General features: G+C 37.1%; 1 protein-coding gene across 8 annotated transcripts in view; it reads right to left on the bottom strand.

The window, feature by feature from the left end:
- The window catches only part of KAT6B (lysine acetyltransferase 6B), a 201,213-nt gene that overhangs the window by 42,609 nt on the left and 137,306 nt on the right, over positions 1 to 21,298 (bottom strand). For 3 of the 8 annotated variants that reach the window (XM_042909124.1, XM_042909122.1, XM_042909123.1), the window contains 8 exons: positions 15,949 to 16,019; positions 13,773 to 13,888; positions 13,443 to 13,524; positions 10,880 to 11,012; positions 7,202 to 8,133; positions 6,059 to 6,180; positions 4,341 to 4,456; positions 2,411 to 2,552 (listed from right to left, as the gene is read on the bottom strand). In XM_042909124.1, coding sequence (XP_042765058.1) covers positions 2,411 to 2,552; positions 4,341 to 4,456; positions 6,059 to 6,180; positions 7,202 to 8,133; positions 10,880 to 11,012; positions 13,443 to 13,524; positions 13,773 to 13,888; positions 15,949 to 15,976 — 1,671 coding nt within the window. In that variant the 5' untranslated portion in view covers positions 15,977 to 16,019. The remainder of the gene's footprint in view (positions 1 to 2,410; positions 2,553 to 4,340; positions 4,457 to 6,058; positions 6,181 to 7,201; positions 8,134 to 10,879; positions 11,013 to 13,442; positions 13,525 to 13,772; positions 13,889 to 15,948; positions 16,020 to 21,298) is intronic. The other 5 variants (XM_042909120.1, XM_042909119.1, XM_042909118.1 and 2 more) reach the window with 3 other exon arrangements.

The raw sequence follows: 21,298 nt of genomic DNA, 5'->3' as shown, positions 1-21,298 counted from the left end.
AAAAGAATCAAGCTGTGATACTGATAGTTATAGACAGGAGGCTAGGCACAGATGCCAATTTCTTTGATCAAATGTAGTTACATGTTGAAAACCAAAAGCACAGCAGATTCAAGAATTTCCCTAGCACTATTCTTAGGGGAAATGGATATTTGCTAACCAGAGCTCTGTAACAATGAACTTGACCATTCTCCAGTCTCCTGTGGACCATACAGGTTCTCATATTGCACAAATTATTTTTAGACTTCATATAACTATTTCCCTTGGATGAAACCTAGGTCCCACACATAGCAACATAATCAAATATGGGCAACAGATACAGAGGATACAATTCTCTCTTTAATTAAAGGAAGTTTTTATGTATTTGAGAGTATGGTCCTTTTGGAAATGATAGGACATTACAAAAAGGAAAGACAGAGATGTATGTGTCCATGAAGCAGAAAAACAGAGAGAGGACGATGCTGAAGCAAATTCTTATCAGCTGTGTAAGGTCTAATATCCATGCTTTAAAGAGGGATAAAGACAAGAAAATAGGAATTTATGATTACTCTTCATTTATTTTATAAGTTACTTAGGAAACTGCTAAGAGAAAAGTTTCCTACATGCTGTTCTCTAAGTATTAACTCGGATTCTACACTAGGGATCTTGGCACAGATAATCCAATTCCTTCAAATATTTTTATGTATAAATTTTACTAATTGGCTTTTCATTTTTCCCCTCTCATCTTGGCTATGGTTCAAAAGCACCTGCCCTGAAATAGCAGACCATTCTTAACAGCCTAACGAGACTGGAAGACTCTCCTAGGATTTATGAGAGCTTCAACCCCACAAGCAGATTCATACTAATTTACTTAACAGTTACTTAAAATGAACATAGCTCTGTTGACTCAATTAGGTGGGGCTGACTAAGTAGCATCCCAAGACTACGCAACTTGCATTCAGATCTCCCTTTAGCCCAGGGGTCCTCAATGGGAGTGATTTTGACTCCCAAGGGACAGAGGCTATGTCTGGAGGAAATTTTGCTTGTTACAACTGGAAGCAATGTGCTGCTACTGGCATTTAGTATAGAGGCCAGGGATGCTACTAAACACCCAACAATGCACAGGGTGCCCCTACATCAAAGAATTATTTAGGCTGAAAAGTGTATTGTGCCCAGGCTGAGAAACCCTCTGCCTACCCTTTATTAAGAACTACTATATTATTAAATCTTCCCAGCAACAATACCCTTCCTTCCTTTAGGCTTATCAAAAGAGCCTGATATAACAAGGAAGAGGGTCTTTAAAAAACGCTAAGGTGCAGCTCGAGTTACTGTGTTCTCTGATCAGCCTTTGGAACAAGTAGTGGGCCCTGTCTTGTCTGCGAGAGGTAGTTTAGACAATAAGAGAAACCTATGTGTGACTCTTCCCAATATTAAATATATGCAAGACATTACAGACCAGAACTAAAGTGAAATGTGGGGCAGGATAATAAATTTCAGTCGGAACAACTCAAAAATAGAGAAACCTAAGGAAAAAGTGTATTTCAGAGAAAAAAAAGACATCACGTCTATGTAAGGAAGGCTTGTTCTGAGCACCCATGCATGAAAACAATGCACCAAGATGGGTAACAGAAGAAAATAAGACAGGGCAATGGAAGTGCTCAACTGGAGTAACGAGAATAAAGGAGAGAATTAAGGATCCCTGAGAACAGGTAATAACACAAAAGAGAGGCATGGTCTCCTCAAGGCACAAGTGACACAGCTCAACTGGATCCTTGAAACTGACAACAGAATATGATTAAACAATGAAATGGTATACAGGCAAAGACCTTTGCTACTAAATCAATTCTGAAAACACAAAATGTCTTTAAGAACCCACAATGACAGACACGTGGCCACAAGGGATTCCTGTGAACAGCAGATTTCTCCAGGGGTGGCCATCTCTCCAGATAAGGGGGGCAGTCCCAACATCTGCTGGGGTCTCACCAAAAGGATTATCCACTCTGCCAAGAAATGGATGGAAACACAGGTGGTTGTGTACTGAGGAGATATGTACAGCTGCTCAATTCCCTAGAAGAGTGAGCACCTGCCAGACATTGGCTGGAGCTGCTGAACAAAGCTAATTTCTCCTGCCAAAGAAAGTAGAATTTACAAAGAGCTGAGAAGATCATAAATTCACTGGTGAATATATCTGGTGCAGACAGGGATTTGGGAGAAGACAAAAAAGTTAATGTGATGAAGTAGGAATTCATCATCAATCTAAATGGTTGCTCAATATGGTTAAACATTCCAAAACATGGAGATATTTTACAGAGCAGTCTGAATTTGAATGCTGAAATCGAATATACTGTGTACCTTCTAGAAACAAATCAGTACATAATCAACAACTGTAAGTACTAGGTTTCACAAGCTGAGTTTTTTATTTACACATGCTTACCTCAAATACTGAAAGGTCTTTCCTTCGGTAAATTTCATTTGCTGGAGGATGAAACCATCCACATTTCTTTGAATGTCTTAACAAAATATTTTTACTTTTCATATATTTAAGACAGAATTCACACAGGTAAAGCTTTGGTAATCTGTTAAAATTTTAAAATCAAAGAATCTATCAGGTTGATTATACTGTTCAGGGAAAAAAATATTAAACATCGTTCAATTTTCTCCAAATCATAATAAGACTCTACAACAGTATTTGAAAGAAATCGTTTCAAAAGAAGAAAAAAAAAAGAAAGCCAGTAGTAAAGAGAATGTACAAACCTTACATTTTTTTTCAGTAAAATAATATTTGCTGCCATTATTTTGTGAACAAATAATTTGTTTCCTTAGAAATGTCATACAAACAGACAGGTTTTTAGACTTGGAACCACTACTCGGAAAAGTGACAATAAAGATGGCCTCTTGTCAGATAACCATGCACATTTTTCAAATTTCAGATTTCATGTCATAGTTTCAACAGTATATATGGTCAGTGGTGTAACTGTAATAGTCTTTTACCCGGAGGAAAGTGAATTCATTATTTTAAAAAATGATTTATAAGGCAGAGAAGTCCTGGAATTTAATTGTTAAAATTTCCATTTATGGATATAGTTATTATCATAAATATATATGACAATAAATGTAGAAAAATCAAAAAGATTTTAGTTTCTACCAATTCCACTGACTCTGAATAACATTACACAGATTTCTCACCCATGATGACTTTTTCTCCACCTTTAAAATTGTAACATTTTTAATGTGTGCCCGATCACATTTAAACACATTGCTAGTATTGTAAGAAAATGTTTAGAAGCACTTTCTAGGTCTTTGGGGTATAGGAAAGGATAGAATGATTTGGGGGAAAATTAGCTACAGACTCAGATAATAGTAACTTCAAATCTTGGAGTTATATACAAATTTTACTCAAAGCTCTCAGAACATATGACTTATGATTATCCATAGAAATTAAAGCTCCTAAGTATTTTTTAAAAAAATTGTTCAAGAACACCTAGGCAAGTGATATAAGCTGGAAAGAGAAACCAAGACTCCTGAATCTTACTCTGCCACTGAACTTCTAAAAACACCCTCCTCATTTTCTCTAGTAGATGACGGGTTAGCCACCCATCAGGTAGAGAAAAGGACAAGATCTATTCTAGAAGAAAAGCAAGTTTGAGATTACCAGAAACTTTGCAGGCTAAAACATTTGATACTATTAAAGTGTATCCTGATGTATCAGAAGGAAGAAATCTGTTCACAAGATACCCACTTTTAGATATATTAGTTCAAGACAATTTCACAGCTAATCTTAAATCAAGACAAAAGAAGACTCTAATATCACTATTTTCTCTTCATTTTTAACAAGTTAGTCACAAATAGTTCTAAAAGATCTGGGGAAAGGTCTCTTAAGGCTACCCACGACCACCTACTTTCTTTGATTTTTCATTCTTCTGCTACATTTCTGTAAAAAACTTGAAAACAAAATGTCAGAAATCAGAGAGAAAACTAACAAGCCTAATTAGGAAAATGAAAAGGGCAACTGAGAAGAAACTACCAAGTATTTTACAATGGCTAGGTTTTTTCCTCCTTATTTGGTTTCAAACACAAAGAACAGTTGTCCAATTAACCAGAGAGAAAGCATGGTCTTAAAAGCTAAAAGGAAAAATTTACAATGCCTGTGTAACAAAGGAGTGGAAGGAGTTTACATAGAACAGTGAATACTAGTATAAAACGATGCTGGCACAAAGTAATAGTCTTGGACTTGGAAGCACTTGGATTCGACGATCTAAATTTATGTCCTAAAAAAATCATCTAATTCTTGCTTTAGAACTGAGTATTCCCATTCCTCACATACATGACATTAAAGTTATAGACCTTCCAGGATATTCCATTACCTTGCATATTCCTGTGGGTAAGGCGAGGAGTACCAGGTTTGGATTTCATATTTCCCGAATTCTATTACAGAAGGGTACCGGCCACAGTCTTCCACCCCACTTTCACACTCTATTTTCTGTCAGAGAAAAAGAAAAGGAAGGAAATAAAATACATGTATTAGAAGAGAATTTATTCACTTACATTTTGGTTCTTTCACTAGTGGATATGAAAACCTATCAAGAACAGAACACTAATCTTAATTGTGAATTTTCAGGTTGTTGAAAACACATCATAGGGCCTTGTAAAATAATAAATTCAGTGTAAGATTCATATACAAACAAACAAATACCCTAAGAAACAGTATTACCAAGACAGGAAATGAGTACAAAGGTAAATACATAAAAATGTCTATTGAACTGAATTTCATGATCTGGTACAATGTATTATAACTGAGTAAATTATAAGATGACATGGCTGTTACACACTCTTACAGTTCCTCCATGAGCACTGTTCCTCCATGAACTACCAGTGATCCCAAAATTGTGAAATCACAATCCTAAGATTGTGAAAGTCTGCATTTTAATATCCATCTCCTTTACTCCCCTCACTCCAAGCACGAGGTTAAGAACTTTGCCTTCCTGATTCACTGTGTTATTCCCAGTGTCTAGCACAGTGCCTGATACAGACAAGAAATGTTCTTGAATGAAATGCCGGTGTTACTGTGTTGGAAAGAAAGGAAGGGCTTAAATGTTTACATGTTTCAGATAATGGCCTGTTGTTGTTCATCATGTCTACCTATGAATGCCAGGAGTAGGCTGGAAATTTGATAATATTTAAGGACTTCACATCTCAAAGACTGGGAGAATTTTTGACATTTATCCTAGCCAAATGAAAACAATTACAAAGCATACTGAAGGAGCAGAATGAGGAATGGAAGTATCCAATAGCCCCTTAAATAAGAAACCATCAGAAGTATTTAGCCCAAGTGGCTGCTACGAAAAATAAAGCTTAAGAGACTACTGCTATCCCCCTCCCCCCAGAAAAAAGAAAGTGAGGTGGGTTAGGTAGGATAGGGAGTCGCTTTGTGAATAGTTTGCCAAAGAAACTAAATGTGGTCTACTGACATAAAAAATTCATACTTCATTATAAATCTGTTTTTGGGAAGTCCCAAAGCCTTACCTTTCAATGTTTTGGTGACAATAAACTAACTAGAGTTACTCTTTTAAGTGGGAACATTTAAATAAATTATTGGACAATGAAACTAAAAGTGATTATAGCTGATCATGCAACAAAATATTGCCTTAATCAATGCCAAAGTGTTAAAATTACAAGACATTTTTCATATGGCTGACCATCTGTGTTGGAAGATGGACTGGTAAATTTAAACGTGATGTTCTTCTTTTTAACCATTTAAAACTATTTTCTAAATTTCAGCAAAAATAATCAGAAATCTAGTCCTTCACACCTAGAAGCACCTTCCCAAATCTGCCTCAGCTGCTGTTACCTTTTGTGAGACCAGCTGAGCCCTTATCAACTTTTGAGAGTACAGAAAACTCTACAGAGCCACTGCTTTTGAACCTATATCTTCTTCCACAAAAACCATCATGATAATAGTTAAAGGACCACAAAGGATTTTGAGGGGGATTTTCTATCAAATCAAAGCAGTAATTTCATAATGGTCATCTATGTAAAACTCACATATTATCCTTGTTGCTATAATGTGGTATCCTGGCCTTACCTCCCAAGAAAGTTCCTGGGCCTGCTTAAAAACATCCAAGTCCTCTTCAGTAACGGTATCCTTGTTTCCAAGCACATTTATATCTGTACTTTCTTGTTTGATGCTTATTTTGATTTCAGTATCTGTCATGTAAAACCAGCAGAAAGCGTATTCACTGACTTGAATCATGAATAACCACCATATATTACCAAAATGGCACCAAATTAGCATAGCGGGCAAATAGGGATTGTTTTTAAGCTTTAGAAGCTTTCATATCCAAGCACTGCTCAAAGATCCAGCAGTGCCCTTTCCCTGCTGGACCCAAATTTTTATCTGAATTACCACTGTCATCTGTTTATAGTTTCAATAAATAAATGAGGGAAAGTAAAAGTAACACAAAGCAAAATCATATTTTTCAACTGAGATCAGAAATTACATCAATGTCTCATTATAGAATTCCCATTACCCCTTTTGAGATTAAAAAAAAAAAAATATATCAACCACGTTGTCGAAATGACACATTTTTGTTTTTTGTTTTATAAAGGGTAGCAAATGTAACGGGCCAATTTGTTCAAGGAAATCATGAAATCAGTTTTCTCCCTACTGTGACTACACACACAGACACACTCTCACCCAAAAGCACACTTCACAGGATCACAGATCAGGCGTTGTTGAGAAGGAAGCAGGATGAACTTTGTCATGAGAAAGCAATGGAGCAGAGGGAGCTGAAATGAGCAGCTGAACCCACCCCACCCCCCCCACCCCCCTGCCGTGGGAAGCGCTGACAGCGTGTGCAGGCAGCGCTGGGGCTGAGGAGGTGGGCATAGCAAAGTGCGTGGCAGAAGCATGACAGTGGCTACTCATGCGGGACTACAAAGCCATAAGCAACACTATGAAGGCATCTGGGGGTCCTAGTGTCACTACAGATGGAAATAAATAATAAAAGGTGGGAGAGTATTAGTTGGAAAAAAACCAAGATTTTGGAGGTTTAGTCAGCATTAGAAAAAGGTCAAAGTTTCACTGCTTCTGTATGAAAGTGAAGTGAGAACAAGAGAAATAGCTAAGACCTATGTGACAAATAGGAATTGATTGATTTATTGTTTTCGGGGTTGGGGAGAAAGGGACGGGACGCAGGTTTGGTTGGAGCTTTGACCTTTTGCTTACCATCATCCTGATCAGGTTTAATCCTTCCGTCTGTCAAGCTCCCCTTCCCTGGTGAGGGGGTCCCCATCTGAGGGGTCACTTTATATTTTAATCTGCCTAGCATCCTGTGCTTTTTAAGGAAAGTTGTTCGCTTGAAGTGAGCAATTGCTTTAAAAATACGTCCTCTAGCCATCCCCCAGCTAGAGGAGGAGGAGTGAGCAAGAAACCTACTTCTAATATCTCGTTTTCCAAAGAAATGGGCTTTAGATTTTGCCGTGGAAGATAATTCAGATTTACGACGCATACGTTTGGGTGGTGCATAACTTGGGTGTCCCTTTTTTCGAGACTGTCCCTGAGTGGTATAGATATGAGAAAGTCCATCAAAGAGTGCCTTCAGCTGGCTGTTATTAGTAAGACTGCTAAAGGAGGGCACACTGGACTGGCTGGAAGAACTCTGGGGAGAGGTAGAAGAGGCGGAAGTGCTGGACTTTTGTGAACTGGGGCTCTGACCGGAGATGGGGGTTGGGGGTGGAAGTGAAGAAGGTGGAGGTTTTAGCTTTTGTGTGGTACCTGTAGCCAACACATGAGAAGTGCATGACTGTTTCTGAGAGACCTTTTTCCTTGGACGGTAGTGCTTTGAAAAGTCTATTATTTCACCTCGTGATCTGCGACCATCAGGTGATGGTGTAAAAAACTTAGTAAGGCCATCAATGAGCCCTTTGGTTTTCTTGTTAACTTTAAGTGTAGAGGCAGAAATGTAGGTGGAGGTGGTGGTGATTTTGGTGGTGGCACCAGGCCGAGTGAGGTCTGTAACAGCCAATCTGCTGCTTGAGTCCTTCCCAGATGCAGCATGACCAGATGAAGGTGTGGTACAGACTTTAGTCTTTTGACCCCTACCAGGTGACCCCCTTCCTGTGAATGCATTCATGGATCCTTCATCACTGGTTACAGACCTAGGCAAAAATTTAGAGAATAGTATCAGCATTTAATAATAGAATTATAAAGGTATCGAAAACAAATTTATAGCAACTAGATGCATTCATTGTGCTTAAACTTAAGAAGCTGGACTGCAACCCTAAGAACTATTTTTGTGTGTGTGCCTCCACCGAGATGTTTGTAGAAACAAGTAGCAGCCGCCACATTTGCATGTCATGATTCTCCCAGGACCCATCCAAGAGGCACTGGAAGAAGCCATGTGGACCCAAGGGCAATAGGAGTAAGAAAAGTTTTGAAGAGACTAAAATAACACAAATGCCTTCATTATACTTAAATAAAAAAGTTACCCCTTGTGTAGTCACAAATAATTATGGTTTCCTACGTCTTTTAATAAGTCGTATTATCTAGAAGTGAAAGAATAAGCTTATCTAATCAGAAGCAATTTTAACTCAATTGGAAAATTTATATATAAATAGAATTTGGGTAGGTCTATAAATTAGTAACTTTTTTTTTTTTTTTAGAAAATGTTAAAGAAAGCTTCTTCCTCTGGGCAGTTTATGCTTAGGATGATAACATAACCAATAATACTCTCTAAGTAGAGGAGACGATTAATTACAGCATAAAATATTGCTGAGAAAAGGACAACAATAGCAAAAACTGAAGAAATGATTAAAGAAAAGCTACAGCGGGTCAGACATGGCATGGAAAGTCTGGTGAAGAAGCAGCACATTTACCATGGTCATTATCAGATACTTGGCATCAGAATCTCTGTACGCTATTTCAGTTCATTTGACGCTGGTTCTGCCATACAGCTGTGTGGTCAACATGGACCAGAGGTCACTCCACTACCACAGCTGCTTAGAGGAACAGCAGCTGCCTGCCTTCACCTCAGGCTAGGGCTTGGAAAGCTACCCATTTTGCAGCAGAATTTTATACAATAGAAACATTTGCATGTGAATTATGGTAGTGCTGGGGCCCAAGAATGCACTTTCAAAATTATCAATTTAGCTGAAGGCTCATAATGAAGAAATGGAAGCCTGAAAATGATATGATATCAAATTATAAAAATATCTTAATTACAAACAGAAGAGCACATTTTAGTGGTCATCTTGCACATTAATCATGAATTTCAGCAGTCGGCTCAAGTGGATTCTGGTGCAGAACGACAGGGTGAGCCACCGGGCTCATCTGAGGCAGCTCTGCGGCCAGGAGCTTTGCCCGACACCATTGATAGAGCCAAATCGGGTTAACGCTGGAGATCTCACTGGAGATCTTGTGTCACAGGAAGGGTTACCAATAAACAGTCATCCAAGCTAAAATGTTTCACATTACAATACCGCATTTGGACTGTATCTGGAATCGATTGCCCAGAAAGGATAATATGCTTATAAAGCATGTAAAAAGGAAAACTCCCTAGACTGTCTTAAAAATTCCTAAGCTCAAAGGACAATTTTGGACAAACAAAAAGTTAGGACTGGTGCCAGATGCAATTTTCAGCTGTGTCCTTTGTTTAGAAAGTTTATATCCTAATTTGGTTTTTTTAATTGGGCCCTAAGGATACAGTCCCATTTTGAGAACAATGCTTACACAGGATGAATGCAAAAACATATAAATTCTACTTCAAATGATGCTAATATGAAAGATTTTATTCATAAATGTTTCATGTGTGCCTCTAGAAATTAACAAAAATTCCATTTAAATATGTCCACCAGTTAAAAGGGCTTTCACAGAAAACTCTATTCATTGTTCTATTTCTCCTCTGGGAGACAGAGGTGCAGGAGAATATTGTTTTTCTGAGAGCAGGTAAGGTAGTGAAGTGCTTCAGATCAAATTAGGGGGAAGAGTAACAAGTAAGATAACTGGTGTTTGCTCACAGTGTGTGCAGAGCATCTATTCATTTCTACATCACAATGACCCTTTCACTAAAGCCTAAAGAGACTGGAGAGGGTCTTATTGATAGAACTACTTCAGATATGCAACTCTGCTGATTTCATTTATTAACACCTTATTTGATGTTGAAAGCCAATTCTATATTCGAAGGTTAAAAAAACACATCCACTTCTCCCCTTATCTTTTCTCTACTTCTCTAAGTAACTCTGGTTGAATGTTCCACTGGGCTTTAATGGCAACTACATGGCAACAGGTTAGTAGATTATCATAGTAGATGTGCAGGCCACTGCGAACATATTATTTCATCTGTATATCTGAACACATGTGCACATACTGAATGGTTCTAACTCTTTGTGTGCAAACACGAGGAGAGTCATTTATAGGTTTCTTGGAAACTCCTATTTCATACAAGGGATCTTAAATGTTGTAATACTAAATTAGCACCAGAAAAGAGAAGTCGTGTTTCTAAAAAGCTATCTGGAGTGACAAGAGATTCACTATAGATGTGAACAAATCCCTCTCTTGTTTTAAAATCCCCACAAAAATATTTATGTGATTAAGCTCTTCTAATGCTCAGCCAGTAATAAAGTAGGCAGAATGATTCTTTCCAATTCTTACATTCTGCTTCCATCTTGCTGCTTGAAAAATGTCACTTATCATCACAGATACTGCCAACAGAAGATCCCCAAATGCCAATTGTAATTAAAAATGTTATTTTCAAAAAATTTCCACAGCTATGCAAAAAGAGCACTATTCCTTGTCCCTTGAGTTTCTAAAACGATGCTAAAAAGATAATAGAATCTAAGGGGGTTACAATCGCCTGTATTTTAAAGCATAAGATAAAAGATTTCTTTTGATAAGATCTCAACCTACAACAATCGTTGCTTTAATTTATTTTTCGGTCGTCCAATGGGTTTTGCATATCGTCGTTTTATTTGTGCAGCTTTCTCATGAAGTAGTTTTCTTCCCTTTTTCTTTGGTCTGCAGACTTGGCAAATCCACATCCCTGAATTAATATATATATGAGAAAAGTATTTTAATGTTTCATTTTAGGAGAGATATTAAATATAAACTGCAGTGGAAATAAGCTGTCCAAGGATATATGCCTGTATGCAGAACTTTACTCTAGAACGTAGATATTCCCTTTTGTCATTCTCCTCAGGAAGCCTTCATTAAAGGTCACTCCCCCCACCCCACTCCCCCCACCCCCGCCCCTGCCCCAACCAGGGTCAAGGTGGTGAGAACAGAGGGCTGTCCCTATCTCAGAACCCTTCTATGAGGCTTTCTGCAACATGTCACCAAACCTCCCTCCACCACATAAACACACATGAAAACCCGATCCTGCCGGATATTAGATATCTTTTGATTAGAGGGAGATGTTTTTAAGTTAATTGGTTTTTAGAATCTCTGGGAAAAAGGAATTTATTTTATTTCTTTCTGGAAATCTTCCACGCTTAAAAAAAAAATCAGTATAAAATATAACTTTTAATTAAAAAAAAATTTTTAAGGACTCTGAAGCTACAAGAATTAAAACTATACATCTGGTATAGAGAAACAGGTCACTGGATAAGAATTTTTATACCAAAACAACTGAAACCTATAGAAGTTTAGCCTATCAAAAAGGTCATATTTCAAGTCAGTGAGGAAAGGATGAAATGACTCAGTGAAGTGGTGACAGAACAAATAACCATCTATATGGAAGGAAAAGAATTATTTCTTATCCTTTATAAAAATAAATTCTAGGCAGATGAATATTATGACAAAATTAAATGTTACCAAGTACCAGGAAAAATATGTGGTTATTTATTTAATTTAAGCATGACTGGCGTTTAAGACTGAAGCCATAAAGAAAAAGATTCATGGACTGGACTATATAAAAATATAATGAACTTCTAGAAATCAGTAAGAAAAGGTTAAAACCCCAACAGAAAAATGATTAATGGGTAAAAACAAGCATTTTACAATGATATACAAATAGCTAATAATCAAACATAAAATATGTTCAATGTCATTACTTAAAAAAAGAATCAGACCTTTTTTCTATTGTATCAAATTGGTACAAATTGTAAATAATACCACTGTATTTCATCAAGAATGAGACACTATGGACTATAAAATGCATCTGATTTTTTATAAAATGTGTCTCAGACTCAATGAAATAGAGTAATGGTAAGTGTTGGTTACAATACAGGGAAACAGATATTCTCACACACTGGTGGTCTGTCTGAAAACTGATAGAACCTTTCATGTACACAGCTTTTGATCCAGCAATTCCTCCCCTAGGAATTTATCTTAAGGAAATAATTGTGGATAGAAAAAATTGAAAACATTTGTAATATCCACCATTGGGGGTTAAGTAACTTATGATTTGTTTATACATGGTGTTGCAAAATCAAATATGTTCAGGAGCCACCCAACTGAAGCAAGCTGGAATTCAAGACAAGAGGGAGTAGTGAGATTGGGGCAACATGCATACTCCACCTAAAGGAAGCAAATTCAAAATTTTAAAAATATTGTATCAGCTCACCTGTAATGCCTTTAAAGAAGACTTCAAAATATATGTATATGTATATGTATATGTATATGTATATGTATATGTATATGTACCAACAAAGTATAACTGTGGCCCATAGTCAACAGGTTTGCTACCCCAGATCTATACTATGGAGTTCTATGCACTCATTGAAAACTGTGTTTAGGAGAACATTTAATGATGTCAGGATGTTAGAATCTTATAAAGATGGAAAAAACAAAAGATTACAAAAACATGTATAAAATGTTCTGTTTCTTTTTAAAGGTGTGTAGCGAGCTGAGAGGGAATTCCTAATGGACTGTTCTTTTTATTCTGCTCTGCCACTCTGTATTTACTAAATCTTTCACAATAAAAATGAATAAATTTTGTAATATGGCAGTTATTTTTAATGTTTAATATATTATAAAATGATGAAAGGAGACTGAGACAGAGACAAAAGTCCATATTCCATATGGATATACCCATATAAAATAGTTCCGATGCTCATGTTCAAATTATCAACTAATGGCCAAGAAAATGGGGGTAGCTCATTTCGTAGGAATTTGGAGACATCATTACAACCATTATGGAAAATAGGTGATTTCTCACCTCTGAGCATGGTACTGAATAACATGGAGAGTGTTCGAAACTTCTGACCTACCTAATCTAAATTGATCCTAATAAGGGAATGGTTTTGGGAAAGGAATGGTCTCTTTCTTACCCTTGTGCTTGAATTAGAGTCTTTATTACATTACCCATAAACTAAATGCTTTTACACTTCTCTGCTCACAACATGTGCCAAACCCACAAGTATAAGAAGGTGGAAGGGATGAAAAAGTGCTTAAGGAATCTGTATCCCTCTGAGCTGGACAAGGCTAATGAGTATGTAATAAAACACATTTTTACTATGTTTTAAAAGTTCACCTTTTGGCATTCTGGAAAGTGGGGGGTCACAGCACTCCATATGGAATCCTCTATCACAGGAGTCACAAAAAAGCATATTATCCTGTAAGATAACATATTAGAGAGTCGTTGAGACTGAAACCAACTAACTGTAAAAGGCCACAAATTCTCTTATTATCTGCTTAACAGTAATTAAATATAACGAAGGGGTACCATGATCCCTGCTGAAACTTGAAATCACGTGTATTTAAATCTTCAAATAGAAAACAGCAACTGTCTACAAGAATGACAAACCTTAACACTGAGAACTAGCAATTTACCTGGAGATGGACTACTGAAAGCCATACTTACTGCATTTTTGCCTTGGATTCTACATGCACTGCATGTCTTGCACTCGATGCACTGCCACCTTAAGGCCTTTACATTTGTTGTTAATTCAGGACAAAATTTCAAACAGGATGGGTGTCCTACAAGAATAAAAAGCAAATTGCTTTATGGGAATGGTGCTTTAGATTTTTTTAAACTCCCATTCCCTCATTGTTCATAGATAGTGATAATGCCAGTTAAAGACCTAAAGAACTGGAAAATACAAAAAGATCAGAGAATCCAAATGATACTTCCCTCTCTGCCTTTTTTCCCCTGTATGTAACTGAGTGATTATACAAATGATTCTTTAAGAGAAATTTGGCAAATTTATACCAGGTTCCAATCAAAAGTCTTGGAGAACTTGAAGATAACATGCTCAAATCATGTTCTCATTCCCGTGCCTTCTGTTAACCTCTTGCCCTGGCCCTCCTCATCAGCCACCAATGACCCAAAGTTTGCTGGTGTGCTGGATGGTGAGAGGAGTTACGGAAGTTCAAATAATTCCTGCTCTGTATACTGGAATCATAAAACTTAAAATGACAGCTAAGTAAAATGGGCAGCTTAATAATACAACTATAAATGCCAGAAAAAAAAAATAATAATAAACCAACAGTATACAGAGAATACCCCATTGCTGGGATATAGAAAGAAGATACTATTGCCATCTTGCCCCTGGTCCTTGAACTTAAATTCTGAAAGTAGAAGCAGAAATTGTGAATCTGAGAGTTAAGAAGTTGGAAGATCCACGTCAAATGGAATATGCCAAGAAGAACACCCTCAGCAGGTTTCCCCCATTTTTCTGAGTGCTCACCTTTTCCACACAGTTTTGGGCACACTTTATCTAGCAGCACTCACTTCACAGAGCAAAACTTGAGACCCTAAGCAGCAACACCATTCGAGGAAGCCACCCAACCTACACTGAGTAATAGATTCCTCCAAAAGGCTTGGGAGTGTGAGCCTAGTCTCTTTGGAAGGCAGTTCAGTTTAAAATGTGATGGTCTTTTATCACATAAACCTGAGATCCCTAAACCTGGTTTTATTTTTTCTAAATCTGGTCTTAAAATAGTAAGAACATTAGTAAATCCCATGTGAAAGAACTTATAACCAAGCTGCAAAAGAAACCTGAGGGTAATAAAAAAAGCAGATTCTGCAATTTCAAAACTGTTTTATAATTTCCTGACTTTGGCAGGCTCATTGTTTAAATATGTTTTTTGGGTTGCTGCCAAAAAGGTCCTCCTCCCTAAAGCTTAACAGGTGCTTCATAAAATTCCACCCACTAGGAGATTTGGCTTTTTGAAGTAAAAACATTCAAAATCAATCATCAATACCGTTAATAAAAGCACACTATTCCTGAGCTAAAAAAAAAAAAAAAAAAAAAAAAAAAAAAATTCTAAACATCTGTATTTAAGATGTTGAGCAAATAAAATGTTGTCATAGGATTACAAACTCAGGCTTCAGAGACACCCAGGCAGATGCATTTAACCTATGACACCATTCTTTTAGAAGGGTTCCTCTCATTCAAATGAGTACAGGGGGAGGAAGTTTAAATATATAAAAATGGTATCAATCACCTCTTTCTGCTCAGGAATAGCAAACAAAGACAGCTTGCTTGCCTACTTTAAGAAGTGTATTCTGAAAGGAGAGGGGAGAGATCTACTGTGATCAGGGTTCTCCCTCACCCCCCCCCCCCATATAGTTATGGGGGTAAGAACTCAAGTTTTAAAGAACAGCAATTTAAATTCCACACTTAAAATGGGTCCCATCAGCTTAAAAGTATACCATTTACTTCTTTTCCCCCCCTTTTTATTACTTCCTGTAAGTCATACATCACCAGCACATATGACCTCAATTTCATGCACTGAATTTCTCTACATTTAAATCTGCTTTTGTACCTTAGCTTAATATCCAGTAACTAAGGTAATTCACATCTTATTTTAGTTTACTACTTATTCTCACCAAGATCCTATGGAAAATACTTTTTAATAATTACACATTTTAAAAATTAAAGGATTTCAGCCACTGTCAATCAAGAGCAAGGAATATTCCTCCTCTTATTGCTTTCTCTCACTTTAAGCACTATTATATCTCAAAACTACCATTTAAGCTACCCTGTCAAATTCTAAAATCTTCAGCCTATCTTCCCTTTAGGCAGCAATCTTACCTTTATTTAGCTCAAGAGAATTGGCCATAGATCCCTTCCAGCTCTAAATTTCTATGATTCTGTAAAGGATGCTGAGGGATGAAGAAACATTTCCATTTTATTTTCTCACGGCCACTTTAAATTAACACAAAAGACTGTAACTGAGCTTGAAACACCACTACACAATTATAGTAATTAGATAAAGGACAAAAAATGCTATTGATAATGAAATTCCTTACCTCCTATTTACCCATTCCAAAAACTCAACAATTCCCTCTAAAATGTAAGTTCCCTCTGCTCACACAATTCATAGTTGTTTGTCTTTTTGGAGTTTGTTTTGTGATGTGCGGTCAACCAGATTTGAAAGAATAATGTGTATTTATTCACTCATTCTTTCTTATTATGAATACATATGAAGCATAGTCGCTTACAGCAGTTTTATCTAGCAAAACCAAAGGAATACTGTTTAAAATTAAAAAAATACCAATGAAACCGCAAACCAGTAAAAATAATTTTTGGAGGAAGTAAAAACTTTTTCTCTGTGGGAGAAAAAAAACTATGGGCTTTGTAGTAGACAGAATAATGCCCCCCAAAGATGTCTATGCTGTAATCCCTATATAACCTGTAACTATATTCCCTGACACAGTAAACAGGACTTTGCAGATATGACTAAGGGTACAGGTCTGGAGATGAGGAAATTATTCTGGGTTATATGTGTAGGCCCAATCTAATAAGAAGTACTTAAAAACAGAAGCATCTTTTCCAGACTAACCCAGACGGGTTAGTAAAATGAGATGATAAAAGGAAGATGTGAAAGACTCCACCCAGTTTTGCTAGCTTTGAAGATGGAAGAAAGGGGAGACCAGAAGCCAAGAAATATGGGTGGCCTTTTGAAGCAGGGAATGTCATTCACCTAACAGCCAACAACACAATGGGGATCTTGGTACAGCTAACGTACACAATGGTGAAAAACAGAGTTTTGAGTGTGCCTGGCTAGCTCAGTTGGTAGAGTATATGACTCTAGGTCATGGGGTTGTGAGTTCAAGCCCCATGTTGGACAGAAAGTTTACTAAAAAAATAATAAAATCTTAAAACAAAACAAAACAACAAGAAAACCCTGAGAGCTTTCCCCCCGAAGGTCAGGAAGAAGCCAAGAATGTCCACTCTCACCCCTTTTATTCAACAGAGTCCTGGAAGTCCTAGCCATAGCAATCAGATAAGAAAAAGGAATAAAAGGCATCCAAATTGGTAAGGAAACAGTAAAACTTTCACTATTTGTAGATGACATGGTACTACATATAGAAGCCTCAAAAGATTCTATGAAAAAACAACTAGTTCTGATAAATGAATTCAGTAAGGTCGAAAGATACAAAATCAGTGTACAGAAATCCGTTGCATTTCTTTTTTTGTTAATGTTTATTTACTTATTTTGAGAGAGACAGACAGACAGAATCCCAAGCTGGCTCCACACGGTCAGTGCAGACATGTGGGGCTTGAACCCACAAACCATGAGATCATGACCTGAACGGAAATCAAGAGTCGAACACTTCACCAACTGAGCCACCCAGGTGCCCCCGAAATCTGCTGCATTTCTATCCACTAATAATGAAGCAGAATAAAGAGAAACTGAGAAAACAATCTCATTTACAATTGCATCAAAAATAATAAAATACCTAGGAATAAACTTAACCAAGAAAAGTGAAAGACTTTACGCTGCATACTATAAAACACTGATGAAAGAAATTTAAGATGATGCAGAGAAATGGAAAGACGTTCATGCCCACAGGTTGGATGAACAAATATTGTTAAAATGTCCATACTCCCCAAAGTAATCTACAGATTTAACCTAATCCTAATCCCTAACAAAATACCAGTAGTATTTTTCACAGAACTAGAATAAACAACCCTAAAATTTGTATGAAAACAAAAAAGACTCTGAATAGTGAAAGCAATCTTGAAAAAGAAAAACAAAGCAGGAGGTATGAAAATTTCAGATTTCACATTATACTACAAAGCTGTAGTAATCAAAACAATATGGTACTGGCACAAAAATGGACATAGATCAATGGAACAGAATAAAAAGCCTGAAACAAACTCATGATTATATGGTCAATTAATCTTTGACAAAGAAGGCAAGAACATGCAATAGGAAAAAAGATAGTCTCTTCAACAAATGGTGCTGGGAAAACTAGACAGCTACATGCAAAAGAATGTAGCTGAACCACTTTCTATTACATCATTGACAAAAATAAACTCAAAATGGACTAAGGACCTAAATGTGAGACCTGAAATCATAAAAATCCTAGAATAAAGCACAGACAGTACTTTCTCTGACACTGTCTGTAGCAATATTTTTCTAGATATGTGTCCTGAGGCAAGGAAAATAATTGCAAAATTAAACTAGTGGAACTACATCAAAATAAAAAGATTCTGCATAGTGAAGGAAATAATCAATAAAACTAAAAGGCAACTTACTGAATGGAAAAAGATATTTGCAAATGACATAACCGATTAAGGGTTAGTGTCCAAAATATATAAAGAGCTGATACAACTGAACACTCAACAAACAGATAATCCAATAAAAAATGGGCAGAAGACACCAATAGACAATTCTCTAAAGAAGACATAGAGATGGTCAGCAGACACATGAAAAAATGCTCATCATCACTTATCAGAGAAATGCAAATCTAAACTATGATGAGTTACCACTTCACACCTGTCAGAATGGCTAAAATGAAAAACACAAGAAACAACAAATGTTGGCAAAGATGTGGACAAAAAGGAATTCTTGTGCATTGTTGGTGGGAATGCAAACTGGTGCAGCCACTGTGGAAAACATGGAGGTTCCCAAAAAAGTTAAAAATAGAATTATCATATGATCCAGTCATCGCAATACTGGGTATTTACCCAAAGAATCAAAAACACTAATTTGAAAGGATATATGCACCCCAATGTTTATAGCAGCATTATTTACAATAGCCAAATTATGGAGGCAGCCCAAGCGACCATTGATAGATGAATGGATAAAGATGTGGTGTGTGTGTGTGTGTGTGTGTGTATGAGAGAATATTATTCAGCCATAAAAAAGAATTAAATCTTGGCATTTGCAATGACATGAATGAATCTAGAGATTATAATGTTAAGTGAAATAAGTCAGTCGGAGAAAGACAAATACTATGATTTCATTCATATGTGGAATTTAAGAAACAAAACAAAGGGGGAAAAAAGACAAACCAAGAATCAGACTCTTAACTATCTAGAGAACAAACAGAAGGTTATCAGAAGGGAGGTGAGTGGGGGGATGGGTGAAGGGGATTAAGAGTACACTTACCTTGATAGAGCACTGAGTAATATTTAAAGTTGTTGAATCACTATATTGTACACCTGAAACTAATATAACACTGTACATTAACTAAACTGGAATTAAAATAATATATTATATATATGCACACACACACATATACACACATATAGACAAGTATTTGTTGAAAGAAAGAAAGAAAGGGAAAGAAAAGAAAAGAAAAGAAAAGAAAAGAAAAGAAAAGAAAAGAAAAGGAGGGAGGGAGAGGAAGGAAGGAAGGAAGGAAGGAAGAAAAAGAAAGAAAGAAAGAAAGAAAGAAAGAAAGAAAGAAAGAAAGAAAGAAAGAAAGAAAGAAAGAAAATGAACAGACAGACGGGGCGCCTGGGTGGCTCAGTTGGTTGAGCATCCGACTTCAGCTTCAGGTCATGATCTCACGGTTCAGGGGTTTGAGCCCCGCATCGGGTTCTGTGCTGACAGCTCAGAGCCTGGAGCCTGCTTCTAATTGTGTGTCTTCCTCTTTCTCTGTCCCTCTCCCCCTCACACTGTCTCTTTCTCTCAAAAATAAATAAACATTAAAAAAAATTTAAAAAGAAAGAAAGGAAGGAAGGAAGAAAAAGAAAATGGGGGTCTTGGTCCTAGAAACAAACCCAAGGAAATGAATTCCGTCAACAACTTTGTGGTAATTTGTTACAGCACCAATGGAAAACTAATAAACACTCTGACACTGGGACCCTCGGACTGGCTATCTGATCAACCATCTGTCCATCTGAGACAGGGTGAGGACAAGACAGGCATAGTGTAGCAGGAAAGAGACACATTAAATAAGAATTAGAACTAATATGTGACAATGGGCAGCTCAGAGATATGGGCGAATCTAGCAGGTTAGAAGAACACCTTCCTACAGAAGAGACCCATAGGATGAATGGGATTAGATGGGACCAGTTGAGGGGCAAGGTGGGAGAAGCTAGAATGTGCTGAGGGACAGGGGAACACGGCACACTCACAAAAGAAAGGTTCAACAGAACTAGTGTGCACAATATACAGGGTGGGGGTAGTGATGCAAAATAGGTCGAACAGGAGCCCAATCTGAAGAGGATTTGGGGACTATATTAAAGAATTTGGATTTTTCCTAAGGGTAATTGGTAGCCACTAAATCTGTGAATAGATTTAAAGTTTAAAACTTTCACTTAGCCTTGCAGCATGGAAAATAGATGAGGAGGGGAAAGAGAGTCAAGATTATATTTAGGTTATTATAATAGCAGATCTGAGCGGGTTTGGTGGGAGTGTGTGGATTTACTGAGGATGTGTAATATAAATTAGGACACAGAATCCATGTATTTTCAGCGATTCCTTCGTGTGAGAATAGAACACAGGATGGCTTGTGGAACTGACTGAATAGCCATTCGCTGAAATGGGAAATCCCTGAGGAGAAGAAAGAAGTCAGTTTGCTGAGATTTCTGTTGTTATCGTAGTGTTTATTGTTTTGGGGTGGCAGGGGCACTGCAAGGTTGATAGCCTGTTTGGGATACTTAACTCTGCAAAGCCTACAGGGCATCCAAGTGGAGAAATTCTGGAGGCATTTATATCTAAGTATCTGAAGCTATGAAGCAAAGAAGCACAGGGCTAAGGACAGAAGCCTGAAGAAACATTTAGGGGATGGATAGAGACAAAGAAGCTAACAAAAAATATAGAGAGAAGGAAGTGGTGACAGAAAACACAGAGAATATGAGATCACAGAAGCCAAAGGAAAAGAACACTTAAGGAAAAAGATTCTCAACAGGCCACACGGGGCTGAGGACTACTTGGTGTCAACTGAGAGATGTGCACTAGAATCTGATACAGATTGAAACGTGACCTTCAGATTTTGCTACATGGAAGTCACTGTTAATCCTAACAAGCACAATTTCAGTGAAATAAAAGGCCATGAGCAAAGTTTCTGCACTTAGATAATCAATCCAGCTGCGGGCTTGGAGAAGGTGGGGTTCATCAGTCCTTCCTCCTCCAATCTATGTATTCCTCTTTGGAGTCCATCTTTAGGTTTCTCTGTAGTCAAGGGTCTCCTTCCCAACC

The sequence above is a fragment of the Panthera leo genome, chromosome D2 (genome assembly GCF_018350215.1).
Source record: "Panthera leo isolate Ple1 chromosome D2, P.leo_Ple1_pat1.1, whole genome shotgun sequence".
Taxonomy (NCBI): Eukaryota; Metazoa; Chordata; class Mammalia; order Carnivora; family Felidae; genus Panthera; species Panthera leo.
Note: the sequence above shows the minus strand (reverse complement) of the source record. Positions and strands in the feature narration are given on the sequence as shown.